The sequence below is a fragment of the Sitophilus oryzae genome, unplaced genomic scaffold, assembly GCF_002938485.1.
Source record: "Sitophilus oryzae breed Bouriz unplaced genomic scaffold, Soryzae_2.0 scaffold_1903_pilon_pilon, whole genome shotgun sequence".
Taxonomy (NCBI): Eukaryota; Metazoa; Arthropoda; class Insecta; order Coleoptera; family Curculionidae; genus Sitophilus; species Sitophilus oryzae.
The window spans coordinates 1,196,925-1,209,192 of record NW_022146617.1 but is presented as its reverse complement, the minus strand read 5'-3'; the positions used below and the strand labels follow the sequence as shown (position 1 = coordinate 1,209,192).

Here is a 12,268-nt window from a genome sequence, read left to right as displayed (position 1 = left end):
ATGTACGCCACTGACTTTTTTTTTCTCTTGTTAGCGAAATGTTGTAAACAGTTTAATGCCGATTAAAAATTGTCTCTTGATATTTTGTCGATTTTTGCCTCCCGGATGAGATAAATGCAATATTATTAATTTGCCTTGATACAAGTCTAATACCAGCCTTTAAAATATTTTAATATTATTAACTTGCGAAAGTTTTAAATAAGTAGGTACTCATTCATTTCTCATCAAAAATATGAAAAAAGTTCCTATAAACATGGGTATGGAAATGCAAAGTTTTAGAGTTACAGGATGTTAAAACTTTTTAAAATTAGGTTTTTTGTAATTAACTTAAATACCATTGTTTTTTATTTGAAATTGGTGTATGATGGACTAATAGTAATAATAACTAATAGTAATAATATTTAATAATAAATTAGGTAAAATGTATAATTCATTAATTATTTGATTTTTATTTTATTAATTGTAATTAATAAAATTGCGTCAAGAATCTCATCAAGGAGACTGAATTCTACAAAATATCAAGAGATAACTTTTAACTGGCCTTAAACGACCTACACAATTTTGAAATCAAAAGAAAAAAGTCAGTGGTCAGTACATGTTTTTTTTAAATATTCCAGTGATAACCCATATGCACGTCCCTGATGAATTAATCGACACTTTTTTAGCATTAAAATATGTAGCACTTACAGCAACTTTTACCCTCAAAATTTCGTTCAAATCACTGAAACTGCTTGGAAGAGAATTATAATAAATCGAAAAATTATTAAGACTTTAACACCCTGTAGCTACAAAACAAAGCTGAATCGGACCTATGTTGATATGAAAAATAAATCTTACTTTTACGTGAGGAATCTCCCCACGAGTGATGGCACATGTTTTTTGAAATACCCTGTATAGGGTGTTTCAAAACAAATGCGAAAAAGTTCAGGGGGTGATTCCTTGTTCAAAATAAAGGGTAGTTTGTTTCATAAACGTTAGGTCAAAAGTCAACCATTAGGGAGATATCACCAAACCAAACTTTTACCTTCAAAATTTCGTTCAAATCACTAAAAGTGCTTGGAAGAAAATTATAATAAATCGAAAAATTATTAAGACTTTAACACCCTGTAGCTACAAAACAAAGCTGAATCGGACCTATGTTGATATGAAAAATAAATCTTACTTTTACGTGAGGAATCTCCCCACGAGTGATGGCACATGTTTTTTGAAATACCCTGTATACGGTGTTTCAAAACAAATGCGAAAAAGTTCAGGGGGTGATTCCTTGTTCAAAATAAAGGGTAGTTTGTTTCATAAACGTTAGGTCAAAAGTCAACCATTAGGGAGATATCACCAAACCAAACTTTTACCTTCAAAATTTCGTTCTAATCACTAAAAGTGCTTGGAAGAGAATTATAATAAATCGAAAAATTATTAAGACTTTAACACCCTGTAGCTACAAAACAAAGCTGAATCGGACCTATGTTGATATGAAAAATAAATCTTATTTTTACGTGAGGAATCTCCCCACGAGTAATGGCACATGTTTTTGAAATACCCTGTATAGGGTGTTTCAAAACAAATGCGACAAACTTCAGGGGGTGATTCCTTGTTCAAAATAAAGGGTAGTTTGCATCATAAACGTTGGGTCAAAAGTCAACCATTAGGGAGATATCTCGGTACAAAGATGGCGGAAAAATAATGTTTTTATTTTTTATCTTGAAAACGGAAAAAGATAGACTAATGAAATTTTATGGAAGCATTACTGTTATGAAAACACACTTTCTGGTAATTTTTTCACTGTTTTAAAATGAGTGGAAGGGGTTGAAATAAACTACCCCTATCATTCTTGTTAACGAAATTTAAAGAAAAATCTTATCAAACACATGCAAAAAAATTAATTTGGATAGATTAGTTTGTTTAAAAACGTTTTTATCTGTTTGTTTTTTTGATAAAACTCACCGATTTTAAATTAAAAAATAAAATGTAAAGCATTACATGTCAGGCCCAAAAACATTTTTAGATAAAGAATCTAGTGGGCTGCTGTCAAACAGTTTAATTCCGTAATAACCTCTTGAAAATTATTTGCCAAGAAAATGTTTAATTCTGTATTTTAATTCATGAAAGTACAAAATAATATCGTTAAAAAAATAATGTTTAAACATTGCAACTCAAAACACGTCTTTTGCAGGAGCAATTAAATTTTTTACAAGTGTTGAAAATGTCTACCTTGTGATGTGCATTTATCCTACGCAACATTGAATCCCTAATACGCTGAAATATACCAGGATTATTTCTTATTATATCACATGATGCAATTATGCGATTTCGTAGGTCTTCGATACCCTGTACTGGTGTAGCGTAAACTAAAAACTAAACGTAAACTTCGTTTAAATATCCCCAAATACAAAAATCCAAAGGATTCAAATCTGGGGATCGAGGCGGCCAGAAAATTAAATTTCGTAAACAAAAATGATAGGGGTAGTTTATTTCAACCCCTTCCACTCATTTTAAAAAAGTGAGAAAATTACCAGAAAGTGTGTTTTCATAACAGTAATGTTTCTATAAAAATTCATTAGTCTATCGCTTTTCGTTTTCAGGATAAAAAATAAAAACATTATTTTTCCGCCATCTTTGTACCGCGATATCTCCATAATGGTTGACTTTTGACCCAACGTTTATAAAGCAAACTACCCTTTATTTTAAACAAGGAATCACCCCCTGATGTTTTTCGCATTTGTTTTGAAACACCCTATACTGTATATGAAAAATGATCCGAATTTCTTAAAAAGATGATGTTCCTTAAAAATGAAAATTTCTATATTTACCAACTTGGAAATATTGCAAAATACGAATGAAAAGGAAGAAATTTACCATAAAAAAACGAAAATTATAATACTTTGCACCTTCGAGGTCTCCTCTCGGGATATGACTACACTCTACTAAGACTAATTAGGGAGAGAATGATTAGAGGCAGAAGATATTTTGGAAGAAGAAATATGGCTTGAGTAAGAAACCTTATGGAATGCTTTAGCCTTAGATCTGTTCAATTACTTATTACGAACTTCTGTAATATATAGCTATGCAAGAAGTGGTTTTTGACTCCAAATGTCAATGGTCGTTCGCATATTTAATACTTTTTGAAAAAAAGTAGTCCTTTAAAATTTCAAACTATAGCTAGAAAAAGTTTGTTGTACCTAAATTATATTTTTTTAATATTCAGTTACGACACTTTGTTTAAATGTTATCACAACAATCTTAGAAAATCTAATAATAAATAATCAGCAGAGAATATATAAATAAATAATGAAGCAGATGTGGTTTTCGAATTAGATATTCTATGATTATTTAAATTGTTGGAATTCTTTCAATTCATTGCTTATTTATTTATTTCTGTCTAAAGTATGTCTCTTCTTTCAGATATGGTCTACTAGGAGCTTCAGGCTGTGGTAAAACGACCCTCCTGTCCTGTATCGTGGGACGGCGGAGGTTAAACACAGGTGAAATATGGGTGTTGGGCGGCAAGCCGGGTACCAGGGGTTCGGGCGTACCAGGTAAACGGGTGGGGTACATGCCCCAGGAAATAGCCCTGTATGGGGAGTTTTCCATTCGAGAAACGATGCTGTACTTCGGTTGGATCTTCGGCATGAACACCTCGGAGATCAAGGAGAGGCTGCAGTTTTTACTGAACTTTCTGGATCTACCTAGTCAAAATAGGCTGGTAAAAAATTTAAGGTAAGTTTTATTAATTTTTACATACTTTAATAATAAATCCAAAAAAGTCCTACGGGTATTTCGGCACTGGAAGAAAATCTACAGAATAAAATAGTTATTTTTTGTAAACACTGCTGGCCTTAATCCAATGGAGACTAATTGTCAACAGTGGTTACTAATGAACAAATGCCTAACGGACAAAAAAATGCTTAACGTTTCGAAAAGTATATCTCTTTCCGTCGTCGGAAGCAAAAAAAATACAAAGAACAAAGAAAAAACTATTTAAAATATTTAAATGCAACTATTCTTTAGAACGCTTTAGTTTTTTTTTAACTATTCTAAGACGCAATGCAACTATTCTAAGAACGCTTTAGTTTTCTTTAAACAGATACGTCTACAAAAACCGTTGATGTTCTGTTAAAATGACATTATATCAAGTTAAACTTCAAAAATTAAAAATTACTCCCTGATAACAATTACTTAATAAGGTAAAACCAAAAAGCTTAAACACTTTCTGTATGATTATTTTTAATTTGTTTTTAATTTTTAAGTATGTTATGTTTATTTATGTTCTTTTAAATCAAAGAAGCGATTGCCATACATTACTAACATCTACAGATGCATGAGCAATACATTTATTTTTATTAAATTGTATTAAAATAGCCGTATTGTTATTATTTATTATTAATATAATAATAAATAAATAAAATTGCGGTATCACCATGGCAATTTTCTAGTGACAGTTATAGCATAGATAAATGCAACAAGTTTAGATTGGAAAGCCCGTAAAAAATTTAGGTCGCGAAATTATTTTGGGTCGCGACCGTTATACGCGATCTGGCGCTGCTATAGCGGTCGCTAAGAACAACGGCAAACAAAAACAGAAATAATTTTCTTTTGTCAAAGTCAGAATCTTCAAAAATCATAAAAATCTTCAAAATCTAAACCGCTCTCATTAAAGAAATTCCGAAAAGTGTTTATAGCGTCCATTTTCAAAGTAATTATTGCTACTTTGTGAGTTTAATTCAAGTTTTATTTACTCCAACCGGTGATAATTGTGAAAAAGTGGCATTAAAAACTTAAAACCTGTGCTGTGAACTGTGAACTGCAAAACCATCGTGGATCGTGGCATAACGTCGGTTTCAATGTTTCATAGGTATTTCATTTTTTATGCGTCCTTATAAAATAAAGTTTCTTGTATGCAACACACTGTATTTTATTTATAATATATAACGAAAATAATAATAGATTTGAATAAACAATATTTGGCGATATAATTCCGGAAAAAGCCGAACCGCTCCGAAATTTTCAAAAGTTTTGGGTCGCGACCGTTGCAAGAATAGCGCCAAATAGTGTTTACATTGTCCTTATGGGCACTTTCCAATCTAAACTTGTTTCATTTATCTATGCAGTTATAGTAACTATTTTTAAAATAGACATTAGTGTACGGACTTTATTTAAATTTATAACAGATTTCTTTTATTTAATTTACTAATTTAATAGTTTAATATGTAAGTATTTATTATTTTATGAAGACAAATGAAGCAGTATCTCCTGGCGCAAGGAATGGATATGTTACTAGTGATTTTATTTTGTGAGGAAAATTGTTTGTTGGCCCGAAGGGTTTATGCTCAAACATATCCAAATAGAAATTTTTTTGACAAGCGTTCCTTTGAAAAACGTAGAGCTGATAGTGTGGTATATAAAAAATATTTTAGCCAGAAACCTGTCGTTCGAAGTGAACAAAATACATTTGACTTAGTTATTGGTTCTTTTATAGAAAATCCAATATATCAACAAGTCATCGCAAGTCATCAAAGAGCTACTTCTTCGTTTTTCTTCAAGGACACTTGGACCCTGTCAACCCGCCTTAATCATCAGACATTTGGGCATTCGCTGTATTTATCTGTATTAATGTAATATTTATAAAAGATATAAATAAAGAAAGAATATCACTGAAGTAGTACTGGCGCAAGACTCCGACGATCTCGAATATATGACACAAAAGCTAATCGAAGAATACAGCAAATGGGGATTGGAAGTGAACTTAGATAAGACGGAATATATGTGCGTCGGCGGATACCAAGGAAACCTCCCCCTTGAAAACGGTCAAAATATTAACGACTGCAGAAACTATAAACACTTGGGAGACAAAATTTTAAGGGATGGCATTCTGGAAAAGCCATTAGGGAGAGAAATGCTCATGGAAGAAAGTCAATCTCTATGTTAAACGGCGTCTTATGGGATAGTAACATCTCTAAATCCAACAAATGTCAAATATATAGTACGATAGTTAAAAGCATAGTTTTCTATGGCCGCGAAGTGTGGCAGTTAGAACATAAGACCGTGCGCACACTGGAGGCCGCAGGTAAATACAGAAGAGACATAGGAACAACAGAATTCGAGAAATTATGGGTTTCAATCGAATAATAGCTGATGACATAAGAACGAAACAACTAATGTGGTATGGCCACGTATAAAAAATGTCAGAGGAGAGGCTTCCAAAACAGATCCTCAACTGGATACCAGCGGGACGACGAAAAAGGGGTAGACCACGCAAGAGCTGGAAAGAAGGAATAGACAAGGAGCTAAAAGAACGAGAGCTCGAAGACGACCTCTGGTTAAATAGGGAGCAATTGCAACTGGGCATTGGAAGACGTGGAAGAACGTTTTAAAACTGATTGATATATAAAGAATTCCACTGGATCAACAAGACGAGATGGACATTATATCTTATTACTATATTTAACAATAACTCCTTTCTTAGCTAATTAATTTCATACAGAAAATACCTGAATTTCGCAACCATTAAAATCAAACAACGTATAATTACATACGTATTTCCATAAAAAAAAATTTCCGCTACGACATTTTAAAATAAATTAATTAGCCGTCTATCACATTCCATCCTTTTATAAGCTTAGAATTGCGTAAAAAATATGTAGTATCGTAGATTGCGACTGATGCAAACGATTCTTTGTTTATGGCTCGCTTGAACTTGACTCGTTGACACATTTTTCGATCGTTTTTTTGCGTATCGATCAAATCGAGAAATTCACTCACGAAGCTAGCCGCAATTGTTCGCACCTTGAAATTAAGGTGTATATAATATTGCAGAAACTCGGTATTGCCTAACCGAACATGATTATGTTTCTAATTGGACAAAGAGTCTAGCAATTTAATGATTAAAGTCAATTAAAATTTATTTTTTGATTTTAAAAATTTAACACTGGAAAAAACACTGGATATATTGCATCTTAGGCCGGTGCCGTCCCTTTCAGAAGCAAACAAACAACAAAAAATAAATAAAAAAACTATTTAAAATTGTTACATCTAAATATTTTGAGAAAACTGCTGTAATTTAGTATCAGCCCCCCCCCCCCAGATTGCGTTTTTGCAGGCAATTTTGTTCGACAAACAAAACTGTTCGAATAAAAACGACACAAAACTGAAGTGTAGATTCAAAAACAGTCGTTCTTGTTAGACAACAAATCTGATGAAAATAATCAAATTGAGCTGGATTTTGTCTGTCGATTTTGTTCGTCGAATTTGTCTATTCCTGCAAGTCTGGGGCCCAAACAGTTTTAAAAGTTGTCATTTTCCTCAGTGTGGGGGTGTACTCTCTTTTCTGACTACACAGAGGAGTTTATGCATAGCTGTCCAAAAAATGTGGGATCTTCGCCAGTTGACGTGAGAAAACTTGCTTCTTTTCAAAAGCCATTCCTTTCAAAGACCTCTTTCTTCGCTTTTTTTGATATATTTAGATGCATGCCGCCGCTACAGCACATAGATATACAGGGTGGTCCGAACTGTATTCCGGAAACTTCGGAGCATATTTTGCAGATAAAAATAAGTAAAAAAGTTCGTATAAATGTATGTCCTAAAATGCTTAGTTTTGGAGATACAGGGTGTAGAAGTTACAATTTTATTTCAATTTTTTCCAAATAATTTCTGAAGTAACGTAAATATTTGGATGAAAATTGGTGTCTGGGAGTTTTTTGACACGACAAATTTGATTTTCATGTCAATATGACTGCTACTTGTAGAGGGCGCCACCTACATACTTTTAACTGTTTTGAAGTGTAATAACTTTTCGTCCGTACCTGTATAAAACAACTGAGTAAAAAAATATGCATTTACAACGTTTTTTACGTAAAAAATGTCTCTTAGTAAAAGTCGCTACGAGTAATGGTTCTCGAGATATTTGGAATCGAAATTATCAAAACCTGTCATCTTTGTCATAAATTAAGCTTGTTGACTAAATAGTTATTAGGCTGAAATCATAAATTTGAAATGTTTTTGTGCTAAAAGTTCTTTATCATCATTTTTTCTCAGAAAAATTTAAGATTAATTAAAGAAAAATAAAAAGTTCCCAAATTTACCATTCCAGTCAAATATCTGTCTACTCAACATGCCTATTTTTTGTCATTAATGACATGTATTGACTATTTCCATTCTAAATATCTTGAGAACGGTTGATCGTAACGACTTTTACCAAGAGACATTTTTTTACGTAGAAAATCACAGAAATGTATATTTTTTTAGTCAGTAGTTTTATACAGGTACGGACAAAAAGTTATTACTCTCCAAAACAGTTAAAACACATGTAGATGGCGCCCTGTACAAATAGGAGTCATATTGACATCAAAATCAAATTTCTCATGTCAAAAACTCCCAAACACCAATTTTCATCCCAATGTTGACGTTACTTCAGAAATTATTTGGAAAAAATCGAAATAAAAGTGAAATCATCTCCGAAACTAAGCATTTTAGGGTATACATTTATACGAACTTTTTTACTTATTTTTATCTGCAGGATATGCTGCCGAAGTTTCCGGAATACAATTCGGACCACCCTGTATTTTCTTCATGTAGCTGTGTTTCAATAAGACTGTTAACAAAACTGTTTGTGTGTGTACAAAGAAAGTTCGACATTTTTACTTGAACATTATTGTTCGTCGAACAAAACCGTCTAGCAAAAGTCATTATGTCGTTTCTAATATCATAGTAAAAAATATATTTTATTTTACAGTGGAGGCCAACAAAGAAGGGTGTCCTTCGCCGTAGCCTTAATGCACGATCCAGAATTGCTCATCCTTGATGAGCCGACAGTTGGAGTGGATCCTCTACTTAGACAGAGCATCTGGAATCACCTGGTTCAAATAACGAAAGACGGCAACAAGACTGTGATCATCACTACGCATTATATTGAAGAAGCTAGGCAAGCACACACAGTAAGTCTAATTATACTGTAATATATCATTGACTGTCTAAAGTAAAGTTTTGCTATAATAAAACAGAATTCTATTTACTTTCTAGAAACTAAAATGTTTCCAATATCGAAAGTTAAGTTTGACGAAGTTCTGTCCATTTCTTGATTGGCATTTGTATTGAAATTTACAAATTTCATTATAGAATGACCAGCTTTGAAGTTGACTTAACTTTTCTATAACCTTGATCCTTGTATTATAATGGATAACTGCATTTATTAAATAACCATTGTTGGTAATTGATATATTTTAATAATCATTTGTGCAGAATTAATCATCATTTATAATTACTATTTGATTTGTATTTTACTTCAGTTCTCTTGGCAACCAAGAGCACACAAAGGAAATTATTTTATATATTAGTTTTTTGTTTACTTTTATTTCTGTAATAAGGATTATTTAATTTAACCTTGAAGTTTTAGTAAGTTTTTCAATTATTTTTTATATTTTTTTTACAAAAATATCAAATGGTTAAAAAATAGTAACTAATAATGTTAAAATAAAATTAATTACTGTAATAACTATGTTTAAATAAGTATTAATTTAGGTAATTTGGCTTATTAAACGAAATTAGCAAGAAAAATTAAATTATATATGTTATAACATATGTAATTAAAAATATGGAAGGAGATAATTTTTTCAATCATCTCTATGTATTACTTTCTGCAATTTTTATATTTTATCTACGTTTTCCTCTTATTCCGTCAAATTTTCCATTAATCCACTAATGTAGACCATTCTAAATTTTGATGGCGTCTCTAGATTTTGACTTAAAATGCAGCAAGTGCTCTATGGTTTTTTTTCCTATCCGCATTATCTGCAGTAGTCGTTGTTGGAAATCTTCCATCTCACGATGTTTACTCCCGTGGGGGTAATTTCCAGTGACGACACCTTCAATTAGGCATACTAGGTTCTTTTCGTGCTCTAGTAGTTGTTTTGTGTCTTTTTGCTATCTTTTATCATTTCTCCAAAAGCCTTCAACCCTGTATACAGAGATGCACTTTGGGCAATTATGAAAAGTTCGAGTACCCAACAAATTTCTTACAAAAAGTCAAGAGTGTAAACCAGCATTCATAACAACAACAAGTCTAACACAGGAGTTAGGCAGGGATGTGTCTTATAGCGCCTCTCTTATTCAACATATTCATGGCAGCGCCTATTGTGAACAGCAAACTGCAGGAAAGAGGATTGGGTATTAGATACAGATACGATGGCGATCTGTTCAACATAAAACGCTGATGACAAAAAACAGTTGCAAAATTCATCACAGAACTTCAATACACTGATGAACCCATCTAGTTGCAAAACGAGGGCTTAAGGCTTTAAGCTGAACATCGACAAAAATAAAATTATGTAGCTGAATATCGACAAAACTACAATCATGTGTACTCACCCGGAAGATCACAAAAATGCTATAAAAATCGGATAAGAACTATTGGAATATGTAGCGGAATTCAATTATCTCGGCAATTTGATTTCAGACAAGGCCAATATCGACTCTGAAATTCAGCACAGGATTAGCAGCGCCTCAAGAGCATTCTGGAAATTAAAAGACAGGGTTTTCTACATTCATGACTTGAGCACAAAAATGAAACTTGCAGTGTACCGAGTAATAATAATCCTCACCATGTTATATGGAAGCGAAACAAGGGAAACAACCTTAGATTAAGAATGAAACAACCGACACATGAACGCATTAAACAAGTTGCAACAGAGACACCTTAGACAACTCTTAAGAATCAAGCAGTTCCACCATGTCTCAAACGTATCGGTCCTTGAAAAAGGTAACTGCGAGAGCATTGAAGTCATGATTACAAAATCCGGCTTAAGATGGGCTGGTCACGTATGCAGAATGCAAGAAAATCGCATTCCAAAATCTCTGCTTTACGGTGAGCCGGTACGGCCGGGTGGACAACTAAAAAAGTACAAGCGTTGTACAAGGATATTTTCCACGAAAGCTTAGAGGGGATTAACATGCAGAATGAGGGGGAAGAGCGCACAATAGAACGCAATGGAGAAGAATTGTAAACTCAGTTAACAGCGACAACCAAAAAATAAAGAGGCAACAAGTGCGGTAGAAAGATAATATCACGTGTCGGGCTTTTCAGTCACAGAAAAGCTCATGAAAGAAAACGCCTTGACCATCTTCTGATGTGTGTCAAATACTCTTCAGCCAGTAATGGCTGTATGTATCACTTCTGCATCACCTACTGTATCACGATCATCACCTTTTAAACTAACTTTAAAATATTTAATAACTAATAAATCTGTAGCTACTGATTTATTTTCAACTGATATTTAGATAAAGTAGTTGAACTATAAAGAAACAGAGACATACAGTTAAACCATAAAAAACTAAAGAATTTGCTGAAAAAAAATCGGCCTTTTGCATTTAATAAAAGGGGAATAGATAATTATTAAACGCATTTCTGAAAGTAATGTGTAACACTTCAATAATAAAGAATGATAAAGCTGATTTGCAATTCAAATTATGAACTATTAAAATTGCAATTATTTAAAATATAATAATAATATCACCGCAGCGTGCGAGTGGGAAAGAGAAAGAAACTAGATATCGCAGCATGGTACAAAGAACAATAATTAGATATTACCGGTTATAAAAGTCAATAAGATAGCATAATTTTTATATACAGTGAGTTAATTTGAAATCTTATCACTCTTACTTTTCATGAATTTCGTCTGAACAAAAAATGTATTTTTATAAAGTGGGTCTTATATAAAATTTCTACTAAACCACAGATTGGGTATTCCTCTCAAATTCTCAATTCCTCTGCATATTTTTGAGAGTTCTCTTGTCATTTTTGGTAAATACAGTGTCACAAATAAAGCCTCCATAATATGTATTTTTTATTTAGTGACTAAGGTACTTGTAAAGCTGACTTTGGTCTAGAAAGTAGTCTTGGTTTTACTACAAAACTCTTGCAAGACTTGCACATTTTTAATGGGGTTTCAAGTAATTTAAAGGAAATGAAGCTTTAAAGAAACAAACAATATTTCACAGATAATTTTTTTTCATTATTAATTGCTAGTAAGTATTACACCAACAAATGCTGTGATATTTACAAACAAAAATAATTTTGAAAACATAAAAAAACTTGAAAACGTGAAAAAAATAGAACTAAATGCAGTATATGAATAACTCTCCGTTAATCTAGGTGAAATTATTCCTATAGCTCATATCAAATAAACCTTTAGTGATTAAGCTTGATCGGCACAGCGTTACCCACTTTTACATATTTTCTTTTAATCAAAATATTTTAGGAAACAAAAATAAATTAATTATA

At 32.4% G+C, this 12,268-nt stretch overlaps 1 protein-coding gene across 3 annotated transcripts in view; it reads left to right on the top strand.

Annotated features, from left to right (window-relative positions):
* Positions 1–12,268, top strand: part of LOC115883469 (ABC transporter G family member 20) — a 148,553-nt gene that overhangs the window by 95,799 nt on the left and 40,486 nt on the right. For all 3 annotated transcript variants that reach the window (XM_030901833.1, XM_030901831.1, XM_030901832.1), the window contains exons 3-4: positions 3,400–3,714; positions 8,726–8,927. In XM_030901833.1, coding sequence (XP_030757693.1) covers positions 3,400–3,714; positions 8,726–8,927 — 517 coding nt within the window. The remainder of the gene's footprint in view (positions 1–3,399; positions 3,715–8,725; positions 8,928–12,268) is intronic.